Consider the following 26,087-nt stretch of genomic DNA (forward strand, 5'->3'; position numbering starts at 1 on the left):
TGCTCCGCCCATACCAGTGTGTAATAGAATACCAGTTTACTATAGTATGTTATGTTATAGTATAATATATACTACAGTTTACTAGTGCATTATAGTATATTGCATAGCATACTGCAGTTTACTAGTGTCTTGTTGTTTACAACAGTATATACCACAGTTTACTACAGTGTGGTTACAGTGTATTACAGTTTCCCACAGTGTGTTATTGTTACTTCTATATGGAGCAGTTTACTGCGGTGTTATAGTGTATTACAGTGTTTACCACAGACAGTAGTTTGTTGTACAAACTGCAGTGAAAGAGGCAGAGAGAAAGACACACAGACAGGAGTCGGTTGTATTAAATGTTCTAGATGTTTATTGGCGTTGGATCCGCTTCTGTGCGACAGCTCTTCCCTCACGCGCTGCCTCGGGCTGGCGGAGACGGGCTCAGGGCTGGGCCGGGCCGGGCTGGGCCCGGAGCCCAGAGCCCTTCTTCCTGCACAGCGCCCACAGAAGGCGGGGGACCCAACAGAGGAAAAGAAAGACTCTTTCTTTTGCGATTCTCGATAAGTTATTTTCGTTTTGAAATTCTTTGATTAAACCCGGAGAGAAATAGATTTTGTTTTCCTAGAACACAGAGAAAGACTGATCTTCACCGAGGAGGGGGGGAGGAAGAGGAGGGCGGGGGGGGGAGATGCACACAGCGCACACAGACGGCGGACGAGGGGGTCGAGGGGTGTGCTTCGTCATGTCGAGTGGAAGAGGAACATAGCTCTCACTCCACGCCCCGAAAGAATACCGCACAAGAACGATCCGAATAATAAAAATGATGGCCCCCCACCCCAGACAGGGGGCAGCGGCGTGGCGGGTCCTGGGGGAGAGTCCGCCCGCGGGGGGCTGTGAGAGTCTGGGGGGGGGAGAGAGAGAGACGGGGGGGTCGGAGAGGGGGGGGTGGGTTCGAACAGGTTTGTTGATTTAATAGTAGGTCTCCTTCTCCACCCAGCCTGCAGAGGGAGACAGAGAGACAGAGGGAGAGAGAGTGTGAGTATGAGTGTTCATGTCTCAGGTACAAGCATGTGTCAGCCATGTGTGTCAGTGTGTTGTAGTGTGTCTCTATATGAGTGTGTGTGTCAATGTGTTGTAGTCTGTCTCTATATGTGTCTGTGTGCAGTGTGTGTGTCAGTGTGTTATAGTGTGTATCTCTATATGTGTGTTTCAGTGTGCAGTGTGTTATAGTGTGTATTATATGTGTCAGTGTGTGCAGTGTGTGTGTAAGTCTGTGTTAGTGTGTGTGCAGTGTATGTGTAGTGTGTGTGTCAGCGACGTACCTCCAGGGTTCCTGCGCAGGATGAGTTTCCGGATCTCATCGTACACGAAGATGAGGAAGCTGTAGGGGAACGCACAGAACCACCAGCTGGGCCTGTGGGGGAAAACAGAGGGGAGAGAAATGAACCCCCCAGGGGAATGGAACAGCCCGTGTGTCTGCAGCAGTGAACCCCCCAGGGGAATGGAACAGCCCGTGTGTCTGCAGCCGTGAACCCCCACCCCCCCAGGGGAATGGAACAGCCCGTGTGTCTGTAGCAGTGAACCCCCCAGGGGAATGGAACAGCCCGTGTGTCTGCAGCCGTGAACCCCCCCAGGGGAATGGAACAGCCCACTTCCTCTTCCTTCGGGCTGCACCAGCTGCTCACAGGAATGGGGAAGTCAGGTACAGTGAGTGGGTTCAGGGAGGGTTGGCGTGACTCACTTTAAGGGGTACATCCTGAGTGCCACATCCATCCCAGGGCAGTAGGACAGGAAGGCTGCAAGAGCTGTCTCCTCAAAGAGCCCAAAGATCAAGATCTTATTCCTGCAGACAGAGAGACGGAGAGAGAGACAGGCAGGGTCAGACACACAGAGAGAGAGAGACAGGCAGGGTCAGACACACACAGAGAGAGAGACAGGCAGGGTCAGACACACACAGAGAGAGAGAGACAGGCAGGGTCAGACACAGAGAGAGAGAGAGACAGGCAGGGTCAGACACACAGAGAGAGAGAGAGACAGCAGGATCAGACACACAGACAGGGCTAGGTGGAGAGAGAGAGGCAGGGTCAGACACACAGAGAGAGAGAGACAGCAGGGTCAGACACACAGACAGGGCTAGGTGGAGAGAGACGGGCAGGGCGAGTCAGACAGACAGAAGGCCAGCAGACCCAGTGAGGGGTCGGACTCACTTCATGCCCTGCTGGAAGACAGAGTTCCTGCGTGTTTTACAGATGATGACATCGGCCCACTGCACCACCACGATACTGACAAAGAAGGCCGTGTGGCAGGTGAACTCCACGATCTTCCTCTGCTCATAGGTCTGAGAGAGAGACAGGAGGGTTAATACACTGACACTGCACTGAGCCCGAGAGAGAGACAGGGGGGTTAATACACTGACACTGCACTGAGCCTGAGAGAGAGACAGGGGGGTTAATACACTGACACTGCACTGAGCCCGAGAGAGAGACAGGGGGGTTAATACACTGACACTGCACTGAGCCTGAGAGAGAGACAGGGGGGTTAATACACTGACACTGCACTGAGCCCGAGAGAGAGACAGGGGGGTTAATACACTGACACTGCACTGAGCCTGAGAGAGAGACAGGGGGGTTAATACACTGACACTGTACTGAGCCCGAGAGAGAGACAGGGGGGTTAATTCCCAGGAACTGCACTGGGCTGCTGCTGGAGCTGCTGCTGAGAGAGAGGGGGAGGCCGGCCGGGCGACACTGACCCATTGCTGGCCGTAGCTGTCCTCCAGGTCGTTGTTGGTCCGGTCGTCCCAGTTCAGCCGGATGCCCACCAGCTGGGAGGGCAGGAAGCCGTTCTCTGCCAGGATGACGAAGTAACTGAAGAAGCCGCCCAGCGCCTGGATCATTCCTGCAGAGAGAGGCAGTCAGGCCTGGAGACACTGGGCACTGCACTAAATCACTGAACCGCACCTCGCCATGACCTCCCTGAGCCTGACCGCACGTCACCATGACCTCCCTGAGCCTGACCGCACCTGATTTTGCCCTGACCTCACCGTAACCTCAGGCTGTACTGTGATGTCAGTACCATGACCTCAGGCTGTACTGTGATGTCACCCTGACCTCACCGTGACCTCAGGCTGTACTGTGATGTCACCCTGACCTCACCGTGACCTCAGGCTGTACTGTGATGTCAGTACCGTGACCTCAGGCTGTACTGTGATGTCGCCCTGACCTCACCGTGACCTCAGGCTGTACTGTGATGTCAGTACCGTGACCTCAGGCTGTACTGTGATGTCAGTACCGTGACCTCAGGCTGTACTGTGATGTCGCCCTGACCTCACTGTGACCTCAGGCTACACTGTGATGTCGCCCTGACCTCACCATGACCTCAGGCTGCACTATGATGTCGCCCTGACCTCACTGTGACCTCAGGCTGCACTGTGATGTTGCCCTGACCTCACCGTGACCTCAGGCTGTACTGTGATGTCAGTACTGTGACCTTAGGCTGCACTGTGATGTCGCCCTGAGCTCACCGTGACCTCAGGCTGTACTGTGATGTCAGTACCGTGACCTCAGGCTGCACTGTGATGTCGCCCTGACCTCACCGTGACCTCAGGCCGTACCTATCTGTCCGTAGGCCATGCTGATCAGCCGCTCGTTCACCAGCTTGTCTGTGCGGGGGTTGCGGGGCTGTCTCTTCATGATGTCACTCTCCGCTGCCTCGTACGCCAGAGAGATAGCAGGGACCTGGGGCAGAGGGACAGTAGGACAGTGAGTACAGCATGAGTATGTACAGTACCTGGGGAGCACAGAGTGAGAATGTACAGTACAGTGTGAGTATGCAGAGTGCAGTCTCACCATGTCGGTGCCCAGGTCGATACACAGGATGGTGATGGTGCCCAGGGGCAGGGGGATGTTACCCATGATGAACAGCAGGAAGGGAGTGATCTCAGGGATGTTGCTGGTCAAGGTGTAGGCGATGGACTTCTTCAGGTTGTCAAAGATCAGACGTCCTGCGCACACACAGATCCACACACAGGGTTACACGACACACACAGATGTAAAGATAGGATTACAGAAGACACACGGTGACCACACCGCCAGCACCTCGCACTGACCAGCCCCTCTCACCTTCCTCCACTCCGGTCACGATGGAGGCAAAGTTGTCGTCCAGGAGGATCATGTCAGCTGCCTGCTTGGAGACGTCCGAACCTGCGATCCCCATGGCAACACCGATGTCAGCTTTCTTCAGGGCTGGAGAGTCGTTCACTCCATCCCCTGTCACTGCTACAATAGCACCCTGAGAGAGAGAGAGGGGTTAATACAGACACACTGACTGGACACTCCAGTACATTAACACTGCACTGAGAGAGAGAGGGGTTAATACAGACACACTGACTGGACACTCCAGTACATTAACACTGCACTGAGAGAGAGGGGTTAATACAGACACACTGACTGGACACTCCAGTACATTAACACTGCCCTGAGAGACAGACAGGAAAGGTTACCTGTCTCTGACATCCCTCCACGATGATGAGTTTCTGCTGGGGGGAGGTCCGGGCGAAGACGATCTCAGTGTGGTTCCTCAGCACCTCGTCGATCTGCTCCTGGGAGAAGTCCTTCAGGTCGGTGCCATGGATCACACAGGCCTTGGCATCCCTGGGGACAGGGACAGGTGTGTCCAGGTGAGCTCACAGGCGCTTCAGTCATGACAGGTGTGCCAGTGAGCGTGTCTGTGATGGCTGGAGTACGTACAGGAGTGTGTGTACAGGTGTGTGTGTACAGGTGTGTGTGTACAGGTGTGTGTGTGTATGTGTACAGGTGTGCGCTTATGCAGGAGTGTGTGTGTGTACGAGTGTGTGTGTGTGTGTACAGGTGTATGCTTATGCAGGAGTGTGTGTACAGGAGTGTGTTTGTATGAGTGTGTGTGTGTACAGGTGTGTGTGTGTGTACAGGTGTATGCTTATGCAGGAGTGTGTGTGTGTGTACGAGTGTGTGTGTGTACAGGTGTATGTATATGCAGGAGTGTGTGTGTGTACAGGTGTGTGTGTGTACGAGTGTGTGTGTGTACGTGTGTGTGTGTACAGGTGTATGTATATGCAGGAGTGTGTGTGTGTACAGGTGTATGTTTATGCAGGTGTGTGTGTGTGTACAGGTGTGTGTGTACGACAGCTGTTACCTGGGGTTGACCTGGCTGACGGGAATGTTGAGGCGGGCAGCGATGTCCTCCACGGTCTCGTTGCCCTCGGAGATGATGCCCACGCCCTTGGCGATGGCCTTGGCGGTGATGGGGTGGTCGCCGGTCACCATGATGACCTTGATCCCGGCCGATCGGCACTTGCCCACGGCGTCAGGCACGGCGGCGCGCGGCGGGTCGATCATGGACATCAGGCCCACGAAGCACAGGTTGTCCGTCTGGAAGTTGACGTCGTCGCAGTCGAAGGCGAAGCCCTTGGGGTACTGGTCCTCGGGCATGAGCAGGTGGCAGAAGCCTGCGGCGCACAGAGAGGGGGTCATGGCGCGGTCTCCCCCAGTCTCCCTCTGTCCGCAGGCCGCAGGCGTGGAAGTATCTCCCCAGTCTCCTCCTGTGCCCAAAGTATCCCCTTGTCCCCAGTCTCCCCAGTCTGACACCAGGCCCACCCAGCACCCAGGCCGCCCAGCTCCAGGTAGGCGCTCTGGAAGGCCTCCTTCAGCTCCTCGTCCATGGGCTACTCTCCCAAGCTCCCTGTACCCCTGTACCCCCAGGCTCACCCAGCACCCTCTCGCCCAGCACCCCTGTACCCCTGTACCCCCAGACTCACCCAGCACCCTCTCGCCCAGGCCGCCCAGCTCCAGGTAGGCGTTCTGGAAGGCTTCCTTCAGCTCCTCGTCCATGGGCTGCTCCTTGCCCTGCAGCATGATGGTGGAGCAGCGGTCCAGGATTCTCTCGGGGGCGCCCTTCATCACCAGCAGGTAGCGGTTATCGTTGGGGTCCTCTGTCTCGTGCACTGAGAGCTGGACAGGCAGAGAAGGGGTCAGTGTGTGGCACTCACTGGCAGAGTCTGTGCCCAGTGTACTCTACTCTCACAGGGCTGTGCTCTCAGAGCGCTGTACTCTCAGGGGACTGTACTCTCAGAGGAATGTACTCTCAGGGGACTGTGCTGTCAGGGGGCTGTACTCTCAGGGGGCTGTACTCTCAGGGGGCTGTACTCTCAGAGCGCTGTACTCTCAGGGGGCTGAACTCTCAGAGGAATGTACTCTCAGGGGGCTGTACTGTCCGTGAGCTGTACTCTCAGAGCGCTGTACTCTCAGGGGGCTGTACTGTCCTTGAGCTGTACTCTCAGGGGACTGTGCTGTCAGGGGGCTGTACTCTCAGTGGGCTGTACTGTGGGGGGCTGTACTCTCAGGGGGCTGTACTCTCAGAGGGCTGTACTCTCAGGGGGCTGTACTGTCCTTGAGCTGTACTCTCAGGGGGCTGTACTCTCAGGGGACTGTGCTGTCAGGGGGCTGTACTCTCAGTGGGCTGTACTGTGGGGGGGCTGTACTCTCAGGGGGCTGTACTCTCAGTGGGCTGTACTCTCAGGGGACTGTACTGTCAGTGGGCTGTACTGTCAGTGGGCTGTACTGTCAGGGGACTGTACTGTCAGGGGGCTGTACTCTCAGGGGGCTGTACTCTCAGGGGGCTGTACTGTGGGGGGGCTGTACTCTCAGGGGGCTGTACTGTCCGTGAGCTGTACTCTCAGGGGGCTGTACTGTCCTTGAGCTGTGCTGTCAGGGGGCTGTGCTGTCAGGGGGCTGTGCTGTCAGGGGGCTGTACTGTGGGGGGCTGTACTGTCAGGGGACTGTACTCTCAGTGGGCTGTACTCTCAGGGGACTGTACTGTCAGGGGACTGTACTCTCAGGGGGCTGTACTGTGGGGGGGCTGTACTCTCAGGGGGCTGTACTCTCAGGGGGCTGTACTGTCCGTGAGCTGTACTCTCAGAGGGCTGTACTCTCAGGGGGCTGTACTGTCCTTGAGCTGTGCTGTCAGGGGGCTGTGCTGTCAGGGGGCTGTACTGTGGGGGGCTGTACTCTCAGGGGGCTGTACTCTCAGGGGGCTGTACTGTGGGGGGGCTGTACTCTCAGGGGGCTGTACTGTGGGGGGGCTGTACTGTGGGGGGGCTGTACTCTCAGGGGGCTGTACTGTGGGGGGGCTGTACTGTGGGGGCGCTGTACTGTGGGGGGCTGTACTGTCAAGGGGCTGTACTCTCAGGGGGCTGTACTGTGGGGGGGCTGTACTCTCAGGGGGCTGTACTGTCCGTGAGCTGACCTGGTACTTGTTGGTGGAGTTGAAGGGGATCTCCGCCACCTTCTTGTTCTTCTCCCTCATGGCCTTGACCGAGCCGCAGGACAGCTCGATGCACTTGAGCAGCGCCGACTCGCTGGCGTCTCCCGCCACGTCCCGCTTCAGGATGGGCAGGCCGTCCTGGCCGCCCTTGAACACCGCGCGGTTGCACAGCGCCGCCACCCGCGCCAGCCCCACCCAGGTGGCCGAGCTCTTGTCGAAGGAGGCGCCTGCCCAGGGAGACCAGGAGAGAGAGTGAGACTGGTGTGCACTGGTGAGTACTGGTGTACCAGACTGGTCCTCAGTGCTGTCTCTACTGGTGAGTACTGGTGTACCTGACTGGTCCGCAGTGCTGTCTGTACTGGTGTATACTGGTGTACCTGACTGGTCCTCAGTGGTGTCTCTACTGGTGTGTATTGGTGTACCTTACTGTTCCTCAGTGCTGTCTGTACTGGTGTGTACTGGTGTACCTGACTGGTCCTCAGTGCTGTCTCTACTGGTGTGTACTGGTGTACCTGACTGGACCTCAGTGCTGTCTGTACTGGTGTATACTGGTGTACCTGACTGGTCCTCAGTGGTATCAGCTTCGTGGATCTGGTTGTCGAACCACATGTGGGCCACAGTCATGCGGTTCTGGGTCAAGGTGCCGGTCTTGTCAGAGCAGATGGTGGAGGTGGAGCCCAGAGTCTCCACGGCCTCCAGGTTCTTCACCAGGCAGTTCTTCCGAGCCATCCTCTTCGCTGTGAGAGTCAGACACACCTGAGAGAGAGAGACAGGTCAGAGAGAGAGACAGACAGGACCAGTAGGAGGCAGGAGAGAGAGAGACAGGCAGGGCCAGTATTGACACTCACAGTGACTGTAGCCAGCAGTCCCTCAGGCACGTTGGCGACAATGATGCCGATGAGGAAGATGACGGCCTCGAGCCAGCTGTAGCCCAGCACAATGGACAGGATGAAGAAGGTGATGCCCAGGAAGACGGCCACGCCCGTGATCAGGTGGATGAAGTGCTCGATTTCCTTGGCGATGGGGGTCTTGCCCGTCTCCAGCCCCGATGTCAGAGTGGCGATGCGGCCCATCACCGTGCGGTCGCCCGTGGCGACGACAATCCCGCGGGCTGTGCCTGGGAGACAGAGGGCGCGGGTGAGAGAGGCAGGAGGGAGCGTGTGTGTGTGAGAGCACCCACAGCGCCAACCCTGATCCAAACAAAACCTCTCCTTCGGGCAGAGAGCAGGGACAGGGAGAGGGAAGAGGGAAGAGGGACGGTCTGACAGAGAGGGATGCAGTTGCCATGGTGACCGTACCCTCCACACAGTTGGTTGAGAAGAAGGCAATGTTCCGTGTCTCCAGGGGGTTGTCATGGGTACAGTCAGGTGACCGGGTCTGGGGCTCTGATTCGCCAGTGAGGGAGGAGTTATCCACCTGTCGGAAGACAGGGAACACAGCTGTCAATCACTCGGACACAGGCACAGCTGTCCAGAGTGGCCTGTGTGTGTAGAGTATGTATTCCTGCAGTGCCTGGCCGGGCCAGCGGGCGACCGAGGGGTCAGTACCTTGCAGCCGTGCGCGGAGACGATGCGGAGGTCAGCAGGCACTCTGTCTCCCCCCTTCACCTCCACCAGGTCTCCAGCCACCACCTCCTCCGCGTTGATCTGCATCTTCTCTCCCTCGCGGATCACCAGGGCTTGCTGCAGAGACACAGCCAGGGACACCATGGGGCAGTGACCGGGTGTCCCCGCTCCCCGTCCTCACGACACCCCAGACCCCCTGTCTGTCTCTCCTCGGACCCGCTCCGGTCTCTCAGACGCCCTTGTCCTGGACTGAGGAGATTCAGCTCCACAGCCCCGTCTGAGCCCAGGAAACAAGTCTCTCTCTCTTCTCTCTTCCTGTGGGGAGCTGACCAGCTCTGAGCACAGTATTCTAACCCTGACACTGTACCTGACAGCCCTGAGTCCAGGATAACTCCCTCTCTTCTCTCTCCCTGTGGGGAGCTGACCAGCTCTGAGCACAGTATTCTAACCCTGACACTGTACCTGACAGCCCTGAGTCCAGGATAACTCCCTCTCTTCTCTCTCCCTGTGGGGAGCTGACCAGCTCTGAGCACAGTATTCTAACCCTGAAACTACCTGACAGCCCTGAGTCCAGGATAACTCCCTCTCTTCTCTCTCCCTGTGGGGAGCTGACCAATATTCTGACTCGGGTTCTGCTGGTCCTGTTGCTGATTCAATCCCTGCTCCTTCCCCTACACTCCAGCTCCTCTCCCTATTCCCCTGCTCCTGCTCCTAAACCCCAGTTCCTCCTCCTGCAGCTCAGCTCCTCCCCCAGCTGTGGGACAGAGGGAGGATGGTGTACCCCAGACACAGAGAGGGAGACAGGACTCAGGACAGTAGCTGTGGGACAGAGGGCGTACCCCAGACACAGAGAGGGAGACAGGACTCAGGACAGTAGCTGTGGGACAGAGGGCGTACCCCAGACACAGAGAGGGAGACAGGACTCAGGACAGTAGCTGTGGGACAGAGGGCGTACCCCAGACACAGAGAGGGAGACAGGACTCAGGACAGTAGCTGTGGGACAGAGGGCCTACCTGAGGCACCATGTTCTTGAAGGACTCCATGATCTTGGAGCTCTTGGCCTCCTGGTAGTAGGAGAAGCAGCCGGTGATGATGACCACGGCGGACAGCACGATGCCCAGGTACAGCTGAGGGCACAGACAGGGCAGAGGGCGCGTTAGTGACCGCTCCGCGCCCAGGCCGGGGCCACACTGCGGGCGCGGCTGGCTGGCGGACTCACATTGTCCCCGGCGGGCTCGTCCTCAGTGGCCGCCTGGATGCCGTAGGCCAGGAAGCAGAGGATGGCGCCGATCCAGAGCAGGATGGAGAAGCCCCCAAAGAGCTGGCGGCAGAACTTCACCCACTCGGGGGTGGTCGGGGGCGGCGTCAGGGCGTTGGGCCCGTCCCGGGTCAGGACCTCAGCGGCGCGGGCCAGGGTGAGACCCTGAGGGCGAGGAGGAGAGACGGCTTGGTCACACGCTGCCCCCAGACCCATGGGTGGGATCAAGAGCAGGTTAACCAGGTGTCGCCCCCTTGGGGTGACTGCCGGTAAGTGCTGCCTGGCTCACAGGTGAGAGGGCGAGACACCTGGAGAGGTGACGCTGTCCTGGAGGTGTCTGTGCGAAGATCCAGACGGCAGAGGCAGAGGCATTTCTATGGCAGTATCGCAGTATGGACACAGCAACGGTTATTTCAGCTCTTTACGCTGCTCTGCCAGAGAGTACAGTCCCTTGTTGCTACGCACCGCAGAAACACAGCCACAAGTCACACTAACTAGCATAGAGAGGACATTAGCTAGCCACTATGATAAAGGAATAGATGACTTGCTCCTTGTTTGTTTCTTGTGCATATTTATGTGAACATTTACATGGATCGCACAAGCATGGAAAAAAGGTACAATCCCTAGTTCGACGGGCGTTTTCTTTCTCGCTGCGGGGGTGCTCACACTGGCGCTGGTCTGATATCACTCCAGCGCTGTCTGTCATTACAATTGGGCTTCAACACAACACAACACAGGTGCTCAGATGCGGGTGTGTGTGTAAGGGAGTGGGGTTTTCAGTGTGGATGTGTGCTCAGGGTGCCCAGGTGCCGGTGTGTGTGTTCAGGCGCAGGTGTGTGTGTTCAGGTGCGGGTGTTTGCTCAGGGTGTTCAGATACAGGGGTGTGTGTTTAGGTACAGGTGTGTGTATTCAGGCGCAGGTGTATGCTCAGGGTGTTCAGGTGCAGATGCATGCTCAGGGTGTTCAGGTGCAAGTGTGTGTGTGTTCAGGTGCAGGTTTGTTCTCAGGGTGCTCAGGTGCAGGAGTGAACAGGTGCGGGTGAGTGTGCTCAGGTATGGGTGTGTGTTCAGGTGCGGGTGTACGCTCAAGGTGTTCAGTTACGGGTGTGTGTGTTCTGGTGCAGATGCTGGTTCAGTCCTGCTCTTCTGTGCCCTTGAACAAGGACAGATACCCAGACTGTCCCAGCTGTACGACTCCAGCAGATATCTGGGCACTCGTGCCAGCCAAAGAAACTGACAGCGTGCAGTACGTGTGAGCGCCTCTCACAGACAGGCGCAGTTCCCGGTGTCGGCAGCAGGGGGCAGCGAGAGCTCACCTGGACGATGTCTGTGTTGTATTTCCGGCACACCTCCTCCACAGACATCTTGTGTTCCGTCTAAGGGCAGGAGAAGAGGGATTGAGAGAAAATTCCATGAATTCAGACAGTGCTCTTCTTCCCAAAGGATCCCCAGGCACTTATCACACAGTAGGGGACCCCCTCATCCCCCACTAAAGTGCATCTCGCACCTGGGGGGCACACAGCAGCCCCTGTGCACACAGGTCAGGGGCGCAGAGAGAAACGGGGGCTCCAGGTGGATTGAGGAGGAACTTCAGGAAGGACAGAGTGGAGCTCAAAACCCTGTCTGTCACAGTGAGTCAGTCTGTCGTAGTGTCAGTCAGTGTGAAACAGTGTGCTCGTGTCAGTGTGTCACAGCGACAGTCAGAATTGAGACAGTGTGTGAGTCAGTGTGTCACAGTGACAGTCAGTATTGTGACAGTGAGTCAGTGTGTCACAGCGACAGTCAGAATTGAGACAGTGTGTGAGTCAGTGTGTCACAGTGACAGTCAGTACTGTGACAGTGTGTCAGTGTGTCACAGTGACAGTCAGAATTGAGACAGTGTGTGAGTCAGTGTGTCACAGTGACAGTCAGTACTGTGACAGTGTGTCAGTGTGTCACAGTGACAGTCAGTACTGTGACAGTGTGTCAGTCAGTGTGTCACAGTGACAGCCAGTTTTGTGACAGTGTGTCAGTGTGTCACAGCGACAGTCAGTATTGTGACAGTGTGTCAGTCAGTGTGTCACAGTGACAGTCAGTATTGTGACAGTGAGTCAGTGTGTCACAGTGACAGTCAGTATTGTGACAGTGAGTCAATCAGTACTGTGACAGTGTGTCAGTGTGTCACAGAGACAGTCAGTACTGTGACAGTGTGTCAGTGTGTCACAGCGACAGTCAGTATTGTGACAGTGAGTCAGTCAGTACTGTGACAGTGTGTCAGTGTGTCACAGAGACAGTCAGTACTGTGACAGTGTGTCAGTGTGTCACAGCGACAGTCAGTACTGTGACAGTGAGTCAGTCAGTACTGTGACAGTGTGTCAGTGTTTCACAGCAACAGTCAGTATTGTGACAGTGAGTCAGTCAGTACTGTGACAGTGTGTCAGTGTGTCACAGAGACAGTCAGTACTGTGACAGTGTGTCAGTGTGTCACAGCGACAGTCAGTATTGTGACAGTGAGTCAGTCAGTACTTTGACCGTGTGTCAGTGTGTCACAGCAACAGTCAGTATTGTGACAGTGTGTCAGTCAGTACTGTGACAGTGTGTCAGTCAGTATTGTGACAGTGAGTCAGTCAGTACTGTGACAGTGTGTCAGTGTGTCACAGCGACAGTCAGTACTGTGACAGTGAGTCACTCAGTATTGTGACAGTGAGTCAGTCAGTACTGTGACACTGAGTCAGTGTGTCACAGCGACAGGCTCACGAGACTCTCTCACCAGGGGCACTTCCTTCTTCAGTTCGTCCAAGTCCTTGGCCTTGTTCTTCTTCTTGGGGGAGTCCTTCTCATCCTTGTCCCCCTGCGTGGTAGCCACGCGGTAACTGTCCGACCGCCCATACTGCAGGAAGGGAAACAAATGACAGGTCACCAAGGTTCCTCTTAACCCAACCATATCAATATTTGAAACACATGCACGCGCGCTCCAGTGAATACACTGCTGCTGTGTCTCCTCTCTGCACAATAACATAACTGCTGGTGATGAGACAGTGGTGGGCAGAGCAGGTGTCAGTAAGAGGGGCTACTCAGCCAGCAGAACAGCTCTCCAGAAATCACACACTGAGAGACCAGCACACACACTGAGATCAGCACACAGAGACCAGCAAGCACACACACACTCAGAGAGAGAGAGGGGCACACAGACAGGAGGCAGAGCCCATCGCTAGATATTCCCTGTTAATTAGATATTGACTGTGAACTGTCTCTCTGTGCAATTTAATTAAGGGGCACTCTAACACACGCACCACCACAACACACACTGCACTATACATACAGCAGAGCACTGTAGTATACACACTGCAGTATACCCACACACAGAGCACTGCAGTATACACACTGCAGTATACCCACACACAGAGCACTGCAGTATACACACTGCAGTATACACACAGAGAGCACTGAAGTATACACACTGCAGTATACACACAGAGCACTGCAGTATACACACTGCAGTATACACACACACAGAGCACTGTAGTATACACACTGCAGTATACCCACACACAGAGCACTGCAGTATACACACTGCAGTATACACACAGAGAGCACTGAAGTATACACACTGCAGTATACTCACACAGAGCACTGAAGTATACACACTGCAGTATACATACAGAGCACTTCAGTACACACACAGCACTGAAGTATACACACTGCAGTATACACACATGCAGTACTGTAGCACACACACTGAAGCATACACACTGCAGTATACTCACACAGCACTGTAGTATACACACTGCAGTATACACACAGAGAGCACTGAAGTATACACACTGCAGTATACACACACAGAGCACTGCAGTATACACACAGCCGTATACACACACACAGAGCACTGTAGTATACACACTGCAGTATACACACACACAGAGCACTGCAGTATACACACAGAGAGCACTGAAGTATACACACTGCAGTATACTCACACAGAGCACTGCAGCATACACACTGCAGTATACACACAGAGAGCACTGAAGTATACACACTGCAGTATACACACACAGAGCACTGCAGTATACACACTGCAGTATACACACACAGAGCACTGCAGTATACACTGCAGTATACACACACACAGCGCTGCAGTATACACACTGCAGTATACACACACAGAGCACTTCAGTATACACACTGCAGTATACACACACAGAGCACTGCAGTATACACACTGCAGTATACATACAGAGCACTTCAGTACACACACACAGCACTGAAGTATACACACTGCAGTATACACACACATGCAGTACTGTAGTACACACACTGAAGCATACACACTGCAGTATACTCACACAGCACTGCAGTATACACACTGCAGTATACACACAGAGAGCACTGAAGTATACACACTGCAGTATACACACAGAGCACTGCAGTATACTCACACAGCACTGCAGTATACACATAGAGCACTTCAGTATACACACACACACAGCACTGTAATATTCACACTGCAGTATACCCACACACAGCACTGCAGTATACACACTGCAGTATACACACACACAGAGCACTGCAGTATACACACTGCAGTATACACACACACAGAGCACTGCAGTATACACACTGCAGTATACACACACACAGCGCTGCAGTGTACACACACACCAGAGCACCGCAGTATACATACACAGAGCAGTATACACACAAAGGAGCAAAGTCCTGTAATACAACACAAAGTATGTCTGTATCAGGAACCCCGCAGTTTGAAATCCATCCAGTGTCTGTGCACCACAACGAGTGTGAAATCAATCCATGAAGTGATGGATTCTAGCACAAAAGTGACTTCTAGAACAACAGACATTTTCCTGAAAGGAGCCAAGGTATCAACACGTGGCTGGGCAGCTTGTTCCACTCTCCCACAACCCTCTGTGTAAACAGCCTCCTGTCCTCCGCTGGACATGTGGTATTCCAGAGGACTAAGAGGCGTAGGCCTATCTCACTGAGCTGCTGTGTAAGTCTGATCCACAAGAACCGGACCAACTGCGTCACAATCACCAGCCCGCTCTGGTTGTGAACTACAAGCAGGAACCAGCCTGACCCGGGTCAGGCCCACAGGAGCAGCCCGACCTGCTTGTCCCTGTCTGAGTGTGCGTCAGCACCTGTCAGTGGGATGTAATAACAGACACCAGACTGGAATTACAGATCCTGCAGGCAGCAGCCAGCAAACACGTTCAACCACAGGCCTGACCAGAGGGGCTGAGTGACCACTGGACATCCGGGGAAACACAGAGGGCGAGCGGCCACTGGACACAGAGAGAGTAACTGTCTCACACTCTCATGCTCACTCTCTGTGTCACACACAGATAATACCAGCAGCTGACACAAGCACAGAGATAACACAAAAATTCCATAGATAATAAACACGTATACTGTGCCACAGGAATCTTTCTGACCACACTAGACCCCGGAGTGGATCAGACTGCTGTGCATCAGGAATCTTTCTGACCACACTAGACCCCGGAGTGGATCAGACCGCTGTGCATCAGGAATCTTTCTGACCACACTAGACCCCGGAGTGGATCAGACCGCTGTGCATCAGGAATCTTTCTGACCACACTAGACCCTGGAGTGGATCAGACTGCTGTGCATCAGGAATCTTTCTGACCACACTAGACCCTGGAGTGGATCAGACTGCTGTGCATCAGGAATCTTTCTGACCACACTAGACCCCGGAGTGGATCAGAGTGTGAAAGCCCCAGCAGACTGGAGGCACACTGGATATTCCTGCAAGCTCCCTGTGAAGGCCCAGGACAAAGGCTCTGTCTCTGCGTCACTGACCCGGCAGGTAACTCAGTCCGGCTGAAACCGGAGACTCCGCTGCAACATGAGGAGAGCAATTAGACTGACAGAACCCTCAGGGCTCCCTGATCCCTCTCACCTGACACCCAGAGTACAGCCACACCGAGACGGGCCAGTCCGATACAGACAGTACAGAAACACAGAGGCGGGCCGGTCCGATACAGACAGTACAGAAACACAGAGGTGTGGCGGTCCAATACAGACAGTACATCTACACTGAGGTGTTCCAGTCCGATACAGACAGTACAGTACAGCTACACTGAGGTGTGCCGGTCCGATACAGACAGTACAGAGACACCGAGGTGGGCCGGTCCGATACAGACAGTACAGTACAGCTACACTGAGGCGGGCCGGTTTATAGTGTATTACAGTAAATCGCACAGCTCACTACAAGATGAACAGTACACACTACAGTTACAGTGATTAACAGTATGTACCAACAGTCACTACAGTGTGTTTTATAGTATATACTTAAACCACAGTGTGTTGCGGTATGTTACAGTATATACTACAGTTTACTATAGTGTGTCACAATGTGTCGTAGTATGGTACAGTATATACTACAGTTTACTATATTGTGTCACAATGTGTTGTAGTATGTTACAGTATTTACAACAGTTTACTATAGTGTGTTGCAGTATGTTACAGTATATACTACAGTTCACTATAGTGTCACAGTGTGCTGCAGTATGGTACAGTATATACTACAGTTTACTATACTGTGTTACAATGTGCTGCAGTATGTTACAGTATTTACTACAGTTCACGATAGTGTGTTACAGTGTGTTGTAGTATGGTACAGTATATACTACAGTTTACTATAGTGTGTCACAGTGTGCTGCAGTATGGTACAGTATATACTACAGTTTACTATACTGTGTTACAATGTGCTGCAGTATGTTACAGTATTTACTACAGTCTACTATACTGTGTTACAATGTGCTGCAGTATGGTACAGTATATACTACAGTTTACTATAGTGTGTCACAGTGTGCTGCAGTATGTTACAGTATTTACTACAGTTTACTATAGTGTGTCAAAGTGTGCTGCAGTATGGTACAGTATATACTACAGTTCACTATAGTGTGTCACAGTGTGCTGCAGTATGGTACAGTATATACTACAGTTTACTATACTGTGTTACAATGTGCTGCAGTATGTTACAGTATTTACTACAGTTCACGATAGTGTGTTACAGTGTGTTGTAGTATGGTACAGTATATACTACAGTTTACTATAGTGTGTCACAGTGTGCTGCAGTATGGTACAGTATATACTACAGTTTACTATACTGTGTTACAATGTGCTGCAGTATGTTACAGTATTTACTACAGTCTACTATACTGTGTTACAATGTGCTGCAGTATGGTACAGTATATACTACAGTTTACTATAGTGTGTCACAGTGTGCTGCAGTATGTTACAGTATTTACTACAGTTTACTATAGTGTGTCACAGTGTGCTGCAGTATGGTACAGTATATACTACAGTTTACTATAGTGTGTCACAGTGTGCTGCAGTATGGTACAGTATATACTACAGTTTACTATAGTGTGTCACAGTGTGCTGCAGTATGTTACAGTATTTACTACAGTTTACTATAGTGTGTCACAGTGTGCTGCAGTATGTTACAGTATTTACTACAGTTTACTATAGTGTGTCACAGTGTGCTGCAGTATGGTACAGTATATACTACAGTTTACTATAGTGTGTCACAGTGTGTCGTAGTATGGTACAGTATATACTACAGTTTACTATAGTGTGTCACAGTGTGCTGCAGTATGGTACAGTATATACTACAGTTTACTATAGTGTCACAGAGTGCTGCAGTATGTTACAGTATTTACTACAGTGTACTATAGTGTGTCACAGTGTGCTGCAGTATGGTACAGTATTTACTACAGTTTACTATAGTGTGTCACAGTGTGCTCCAGTATTTAACATGGTAATTATTTCTCTCCACGCGCTCGGCCCCGCCCCCTCTTTAACGCAGAACCCGAGTCCGGCGCGACTCCCCGCGCGGCCGCGACAGCGTGTCTGTGGACTCGGTCCGCGGCCACGACAGCTGCGAGAGCCGCCGCCGTGTCGGGTCGTGTCGTGTCGCGATGCTCTGATCGTCGCGGGGCACCCGAGCTCGCCGGCGGCTCGCCAGCCTCCGGTCTGAGACCAGCGGCGGGGACGCGTCCCGGGGCTCGGGGTCGCTGCCCTCTCGGGTCACTCGGGTCACTCGGGTCACAGACAGACGGACAGTCCCGGGCGGGGCGCCACGCGCCGCGCGCTCTGATCCCACTCCGGGCGCAGACTCGCGGCAGGTGGCGTGGGGAGTCCATCTTGAGGCAGCGATGCGCCTGCGGGGGAGATGGCGGAACTCCTCTCCCTCTGTGTGCCTCCTATATCTCACTGTCTCCTCTCTCTCGCTCCGTTTCTCCTGTATCACTGTCTCCTCTCGCTCCGTTTCTCCTGTATCACTGTCTCCTCTCCTCTCTCTGCCTGTTATATTATGGTGTCTCCTCTCTGTCCTCACAGTGCCCAGTCCCTCTCTCTCTGTCCTCACAGTGCCCAGCCTCTCTCTCTCTGTCCTCACAGTGCCCAGTCCCTCTCTCTCTGTCCTCACAGTGCCCAGCCTCTCTCTCTCTGTCCACACAGTGCCCAGTCTCTCTCTCTCTGTCCGTCTGTCCACACAGTCCAGTCTCTCTCTCTCTGTTTCTCCTGTATCACACTGTCTCCTCTCTGTCCTCACAGTGCCCAGTCTCTCTCTCTGTCCTCACAGTGCCCAGTCCCTCTCTCTCTGTCCTCACAGTGCCCAGTCTCTCTCTCTGTCCTCACAGTGCCCAGTCCCTCTCTCTCTGTCCTCACAGTGCCCAGTCTCTCTCTCTCTGTCCTCACAGTGCCCAGCCTCTCTCTCTCTGTCCTCACAGTGCCCAGTCTCTCTCTGTCCCTCTGTCCTCACAGTGCCCAGTCCCTCTCTCTCTGTCCTTACAGTGCCCAGTCCCTCTCTCTCTCTGTCCTCACAGTGCCCAGTCTCTCTCTCTCGGTCCTCACAGTGTCCGGTCTCTCTGTCCGTCTGCGCACACAGGGGTCCGGCCAGCCTGTCGCAGTGGGAGCCAGGTGTCCGGGAGTCACCTGACTGACCCGCCGGCACCGCAGTGCTGACGCAGCGGCAGGCTGAGGACGACTGCAGAGGACACGGGTCTGGGGTTCAAGCCCTGAGCCCCTGACCCCCAGGGTCCTGGCGTCCCCCCCGCACCCCCGAGGCGCAGAGGACACCGCGTCTCTGCCGCAGCGCAGACCCCCCCCCCCCGGCGGCTCCGGGGCCGAGCCACTGCGGCAGCCCGGGGGACAACCGCACCCCCGCAGCACCCCGTTCCGCACGGTCACCCCCAGACCCGGCGCTCAGGCGCGTCCGCACCCCGATAATCCCGGGAGCCGCCGGAGACGCAGCGCTGCCAAACGGCTCCATCAGCCGCTAATCTGACCTCCCAGCTGCGGGGGGGGCGGCGGCGGGGGGGGGTTATCTTGCAGGGGGGGGGTCTCCGTGTGGTCTGGAGCCACGGTCACCGGCTCTGACGTGACCCGGGGACACAGCCGCAGTGAGCAGGCAAAGTCACCCGGGGGACAGAGGCGGGGACGGGGGACCCCCCCAGAGACGCGCGTCCTCCCGCACGGCAGCGGCGCAGGAGGAGGAGGAGGATGGAGATGAAGATGGCTCTGCGCGCTAATCGGGCGGAGACCGCCAGGCGTCTTACCCCCATGCTGGCGCTGCGGGTCCGGGTGTCCGGATGTCCGGGTCTCTGCGGGGGCGGGGAGGGCGCTGCGGGGGTCGGCTCGGGGTTCGGGGCTCACAGGCGGCGAGGTGGAGCGCAGAGCGGCCGCAAGGGCATCAGGTCGCGGGCGGGGGCGAGGACGGGGGGCGCGCTGTCTCCGGCGCCGGGCGAGCTGGGTCGGGTCGGGACGGGTCGGTGCGAGTCGGACCCGGGGCTGCGGCTGTGTTCTGGTGCGGTGCGGTCTCCTCAAGGTGGAGATCGGGGACGGGTCAGCGCTGCCTCTTGCCTCCGCTCCGGTCGCCGTTGCCAGGCAGAATGAGCCGGTAACCAAGGTGCCTCCTCTCCCCGCCGCCGCTCACTGTGTCCCTCCGCTGCCGCAGTGCCGCCCTTCTTTCTCCCTCTCTCTGTTTTTTTCCCTCTCTCTCTCTCGCGTAGAGCGCTCCGCCTGCTCGGAAGAAGCGCCGGCCGGTGAGCAGCTCGCTCGCCCTGCGTGTGAGTAAGGCGCGCTTCCTCGTGCGGCCCCCTCCCCCACTGCCCCCCCCCCGACCTGCTCATAAACATCCAGTCGCCACGCCCCGCTGCGCTCCTGGCCAATGCGACGGATGCAGAGCCCGCCCACGCACCGGAGGGGGCCCTGGTCCAATGGCCGTGGAGAGGCAGCCGAGACGGCCCAATCAGAGGCGAGGTGGGACCCGCCCCCTTTACTGCAGAATTCCGGGTCTGCCGAGGCAAGGCGCGCGCCCGAGCGCGCGGGATGAATGGGCGCGCTGCGGCGGCGCATAGTATCAGATCTATCAAGACGTGTCACGCTGGTTGGGGTTAGAGAATAGACCCACACTTTACACTTTAAATGTGCAAAGATATTCTCCTCTGCCACAGATTCCTAACTCCTGTCACCATCCTGATCTTCACACTAACACTCCTTCATCATCATCAGAGCTGTAGAGTCACTGTAGAGACACTCAGTCCAGCTCATCTGTATCTTCACACTAACACTCCTTCATCATCATCAGAGCTGTAGAGTCACTGTAGAGACACTCAGTCCAGCTCCTCTGTATCTTCACACTAACACTCCTTCATCATCATCAGAGCTGTAGAGACACTCAGTCCAGCTCATCTGTATCTTCACACTAACACTCCTTCATCATCCTCAGAGCTGTAGAGTCACTGTAGAGACACTCAGTCCAGCTCATCTGTATCTTCACACTAACACTCCTTCATCATCATCAGAGCTGTAGAGTAACTGTAGAGCCACTCAGTCCAGCTCCTCTGTATCTTCACACTAACACTCCTTCATCATCATCAGAGCTGTAGAGTCACTGTAGAGACACTCAGTCCAGCTCCTCTGTATCTTCACACTAACACTCCTTCATCATCATCAGAGCTGTAGAGTAACTGTAGAGACAATCAGTCCAGCTCCTCTGTATCTTCACACTGACACTCCTTCATCATCATCATCAGAGCTGTAGAGTCACTGTAGAGACACTCAGTCCAGCTCATCTGCATCTTCACACTAACACTCCTTCATCATCATCATCAGAGCTGCAGAGTCACTGTAATCAAACAAAATTCTCAAAAATCCCCAGTTCCTGGTCTCTATGACAACAGCGGTCAGGTGACCCTGACCTTCTAGTCATCCTGTGCTGAGTCTGAAAAACGGAAAGAATGAGATAGAGATGAAGAGAGGGAGGGGTGGGGAAGGACTGAGTTACAGAGAGAGAGAGTTAGACAGCAAGAAGCCCATACTATACCATTTTATAACCAAATTATAACTTTACACACAGCGCCAGTGTGAGACACTGGATTCTAACTGTACACACACAGCGCCAGTGTGAGACACTGGATTCTAACTGTACACACACAGCGCCAGTGTGAGACACTAGATTCTAACTGTACACACACAGCGCCAGTGTGAGACACTGGATTCTAACTGTACACACACAGTGCCAGTGTGAGACACTGGATTCTAACTGTACACACACAGTGCCAGTGTGAGACACTGGATTCTATATGTATACACACAGCGCCAGTGTGAGACACTGGATTCTAACTGTACACACACCGCCAGTGTGAGACACTGGATTCTAACTGTACACACACAGCGTCAGTGTGAGACACTGGATTCTAACTGTACACACACCGCCAGTGTGAGACACTGGATTCTAACTGTACACACACAGCGTCAGTGTGAGACACTAGATTCTAACTGTACACACACAGCGCCGGTGTGAGACACTGGATTCTAACTGTACACACACACAGCACCAGTGTGAAACACTGGATTCTAACTGTACACACACAGCGTCAGTGTGAGACACTGGATTCTAACTGTACACACACAGCGCCAGTGTGAGACACTGGATTCTATCTGTACACACACAGCACCAGTGTGAGACACTGGATTCTAACTGTACACACACAGCGTCGGTGTGAGACACTGGATTCTAACTGTACACACACAGCGCCAGTGTGAGACACTGGATTCTAACTGTACACACACAGCGTCAGTGTGAGACAGTAGATTCTATCTGTACACACTGGTGCCGCTGCAGGTCTGGCCTGTGTTCCCAGTCTCTCACTGTCGCTGTCCGTTCAGCACCACAGCGCTCAACAGTGCAATGCAGGCAGGAGAGGAGACTGGAGCCAGGATCCACTCTCCAAGAGTCAAGAGTGTGTGTGTGTCAGTATGTATATCCGTATGTGTCCGTCTGTGTATCAGTGTGTGTGTTCATATTTCCGGTGCATGTTAGCATGACTCTGTGTGTGTCAGTGTATTAGCTTGTGTGTCAGGCTGTTTGTGTCAGGGAGTATCACTGTTTCTCATGGTATGTTGGTGTGTGTTAGTGTGTTTCCAGGTGTTTGTGTCAGTATCCCTGTTTGCCATGGTGTGGCAGTTGTGTGTGCATCAGTGTGCATCAGTGTGTGTAAGGTTGTGTGTGTGTGCTGAAATCTGTGGTAGTGAACAGAGCAGTCTGACACTGACACCGGACACACACCCAGAGAGACACCCTAGAGCTGTGGTACTGCACTCTGTGTGGAGACACGCACCCGGATGCATCGTCATGACGACGGGCTCTGGTCCTGCTCGGCCTGTCTCCTCACGTTGCCCTGACTGTGTGTCTGGGCTCGGGTCTGTCTCTCTGCACATCGCTGGCTCTGTGGCTGTGCCAGCGTGTGTTCTGAATTCTCAATGCGCAAAGTCAAGTCACAGACAATCCACTGGAATCGCAAATCTCTTTCAATAGATGTGCTTTCAGGCCTTGGGAAACATCATAGATAACCAATATCAATTTGTATTTAAAGACAACCATACTCTTAAACAACTTCTATTCATAGACACCTCAAATCGGTCAATCTTCATAGATTACCAAAATCGGTGAATATTTGTAGATCTTTAATATCTGTTGATTACCATAGCTAATAAATATCCATTCATATTCACTGTTAAACACTATAGATCTATATTCATAGATAATCAAAAAGTAAGTGTGTGTGTTTGACAGTGTCGGTCAGTGTGTGGGTGTGTGTTGGAGTATGTGATAGTGTGTCGGTCTGTGTGTAAGTGTGTGTGTTTGACAGTGTGTCTGACTGTATTGCTGAGTGAAGCTCCTCTCTCTGCATTAATAAAAAGTGCTTCTGTCTCTTTAAGGAGCACTCAGCCTTCACCAGCCAATCAGAGAGGAGATGCTGGGATGATGCTGTCCTTGGGAATGACCTTGCAGTGGGTTTAGGAAACAGAGAGATAATGGCAAGAGAGATCACAGAGAATCCCTCAGTCATAATCACACACAGTAGGACAGGGGACACAGTGAGAGAGAGGAGAGCACAGAGAATCACTCAGTATTAACCCCTCTCTCAGTGCAGCGTTAATGTACTGGAGTGTCCAGTCAGTGTGTCTGTATTAACCTCTCTCTCTCTCAGTGCAGTGTTAATGTACTGGAGTGTTCAGTCAGTGTGTCTGTATGAACCCCTCTCTCTCAGTGCAGTGTTAATGTACTGGAGTGTCCAGTCAGTGTGTCTGTATTAACCCCTCTCTCTCTCAGTGCAGTGTTAATGTACTGGAGTGTCCAGTCAGTGTGTCTGTATTAACCCCTCTCTCTCAGTGCAGTGTTAATGTACTGGAGTGTCCAGTCAGTGTGTCTGTATTAACCCCTCTCTCTCTCAGTGCAGTGTTAATGTACTGGAGTGTCCAGTCAGTGTGTCTGTATTAACCCCTCTCTCCCTCAGTGCAGTGTTAATGTACTGGAGTGTCCAGTCAGTGTGTCTGTATTAACCCCTCTCTCTCTCAGTGCAGTGTTAATGTACTGGAGTGTCCAGTCAGTGTGTCTGTATTAACCCCTCTCTCCCTCAGTGCAGTGTTAATGTACTGGAGTGTCCAGTCAGTGTGTCTGTATTAACCCCTCTCTCTCTCTCAGTGCAGTGTTAATGTACTGGAGTGTCCAGTGAGTCAGGATTTACTCTCTCTGTCCCAGTGTCCATCCTCTCCACTGTGCACTGCTCTCCTCCCCCTGTCCATCTCCCTGTTCCTTCTGTGAATGAAACTCGCGTGAAACCCTGCGTTTAATTTTAGTATCAGGACGTCAACCCCCTCTTCTCTCTGAGATGCTATTTCTATCCCTCCCTCTGTGGGGGAGGGCAGGAAGTCCTGAGGGAATGGTTGCCAGGCAACCCCCACTGTCATCAAGATCACGTGACTGGAGGTGACCCTGACAGCTGCCACGGTAATCTGTCAGTGTGATATCCCATAATCCTCCACACACTTGAAGACACTACACACTGATAGACACTGGGAGAGACTGAGAGATACTGGGAAACACCAGGAGACAACAGGAGACACTGAGATACACTAGGAGACACTGGGAGGCACTGAGACATGCTGAGAGTCACTGGGAGAGACTCGGAGATACTGAGAAACACCAGGACACACTGAGATGCGCTTAGAGAAACTGGGAGACACTAGATAACACTGAGGCACACTGGGAGATACTGGGAGACACTGGGGGAGAGTGGGAGATACTGGGAGACACTGGGGGAGAGTGGGAGGTAATGGGAGACACTGGGGGAGAGTGGGAGATACTGGGAGACACTGGGGGAGAGTGGGATTCAGGCCCAGAAATGTGTAAGCTACTTTGTGGCAGTGTCCATTGTAAAACGTGCTCTAGAAATCAAACTGAATTGAATTGAATTGTGAGAGATTAAGAGACTGGGAGACACTGGGAGAGACTGGGACACAGGGAGACACTGAGAGAGACTGGGCGACGCTGGGAGACACTGAGAGACACTGGAAGACACAGGGAGATACTAAGAGACACTCAGAGACACTGGAAAAGACTGGGAGACACAGAACCAGGGGACACTGAGAGATGCAGAACAGCTTAGAGATTGACATCATTATTGTCCTTCTGTGTCTCAGCTCAGTTAATTTTTCTAGGCAGTTTAACGGGCAAGATTGTAATAAATCATGATCAGCAGGTTCTTCAGAGCTCAGGGCAGCCAGCACCGGGCGCAGTGCGGACGGGGCGCTCTGATTGGTGCAGGGGCTTGGCATGTTGCCGGGCAGACTAGCCCTGCAGACAGGGATGTGGTTCTTTTCCGGTTGCCATGGAGGCTGAAGGTTGGGGACGACCAGTTTCCAAGGAAACGGCAGCTAGTGGCTGCATCACTCAGGGCATAGAGAGAGAGCAGATGGAGAGAGGAGATGGAGAGATGGAGAGAGAAGAGATGGAGAGATGGACAGATGGAGAGGGAAGAGATGGACAGATGGAGAAAGAGGAGATGAAGAGATGGAGAGAGAGGAGAGAGAGAGGAGAGGGAGAGATTGAGACAGAGGGGAAAGAGGGAAAGGGAGAGAGAATGGAAAGAAAGAAAACAGAGAGGAGATAGAAGGACACCATCCCAGTCACTGACATAGACCAACACAGTCCTGTCTGCCAGAGAGATACACACACTGGGGATCTGTACACAGGTACCCCTGGGGTTCACTGTCACAGCCAGAGGAACACCTGTGAACAGAACCACAGTGTTTATCAGTGTGTGCATGAGTGTGTGCATTAGTGTGCGTATCTGTGTGTATCAGTGGGTGTATATTAGTGTGTGTATCAGTGTATCAGTGGGTGTGTGTATTAGTGAGTGTATCAGTGAGTGTGTGTATCAGTGGGTGTGTGTATCAGTGAGTGTGTGTATCAGTGGGTGTGTGTATCAGTGGGTGTGTGTATCAGTGAGTGTGTGTATCAGTGGGTATGTGTATCAGTGGGTGTGTGTATCAGTGAGTGTGTGTATCAGTGAGTGTGTGTATCAGTGGGTGTGTGTATCAGTGGGTGTGTGTATCAGTGAGTGTGTGTATCAGTGTTTTAAATGGGTCCTTGTATCTCCTCTTTCTCTGCTC

At 53.7% G+C, this 26,087-nt stretch overlaps 2 protein-coding genes across 2 annotated transcripts; one reads left to right on the forward strand and one right to left on the reverse strand.

The window, feature by feature from the left end:
* Positions 1–332: 332 nt before the first annotated feature.
* Positions 333–19,771, reverse strand: atp1a3b (ATPase Na+/K+ transporting subunit alpha 3b). The gene is made up of 21 exons (XM_069185444.1): positions 19,685–19,771; positions 12,856–12,975; positions 11,423–11,482; positions 10,069–10,272; positions 9,863–9,976; positions 8,832–8,966; positions 8,583–8,700; positions 8,133–8,401; positions 7,842–8,040; positions 7,267–7,511; positions 5,780–5,972; positions 5,158–5,470; positions 4,487–4,637; positions 4,107–4,275; positions 3,834–3,988; positions 3,599–3,722; positions 2,738–2,883; positions 2,193–2,323; positions 1,727–1,828; positions 1,308–1,399; positions 333–983 (listed from the first exon to the last, which is right to left on the reverse strand). The coding sequence occupies exons 1-21, from the start codon at positions 19,688–19,690 to the stop codon at positions 955–957; spliced, it is 3,075 nt and encodes a 1,024-aa protein (XP_069041545.1). The 5' UTR covers positions 19,691–19,771; the 3' UTR covers positions 333–954.
* On the forward strand, positions 13,116–25,786 carry LOC138225398 (streptococcal hemagglutinin-like). Its single transcript, XM_069185516.1, has 4 exons — positions 13,116–13,145; positions 15,753–15,924; positions 17,932–20,387; positions 22,255–25,786. Exons 1-3 carry the CDS (start codon positions 13,116–13,118, stop codon positions 19,089–19,091), a joined length of 1,362 nt encoding a protein of 453 aa, XP_069041617.1. The 3' UTR covers positions 19,092–20,387; positions 22,255–25,786.
* Positions 25,787–26,087: the final 301 nt, after the last annotated feature.

Source organism: Lepisosteus oculatus, chromosome 27 (genome assembly GCF_040954835.1).
Source record: "Lepisosteus oculatus isolate fLepOcu1 chromosome 27, fLepOcu1.hap2, whole genome shotgun sequence".
NCBI lineage: Eukaryota > Metazoa > Chordata > Actinopteri > Semionotiformes > Lepisosteidae > Lepisosteus > Lepisosteus oculatus.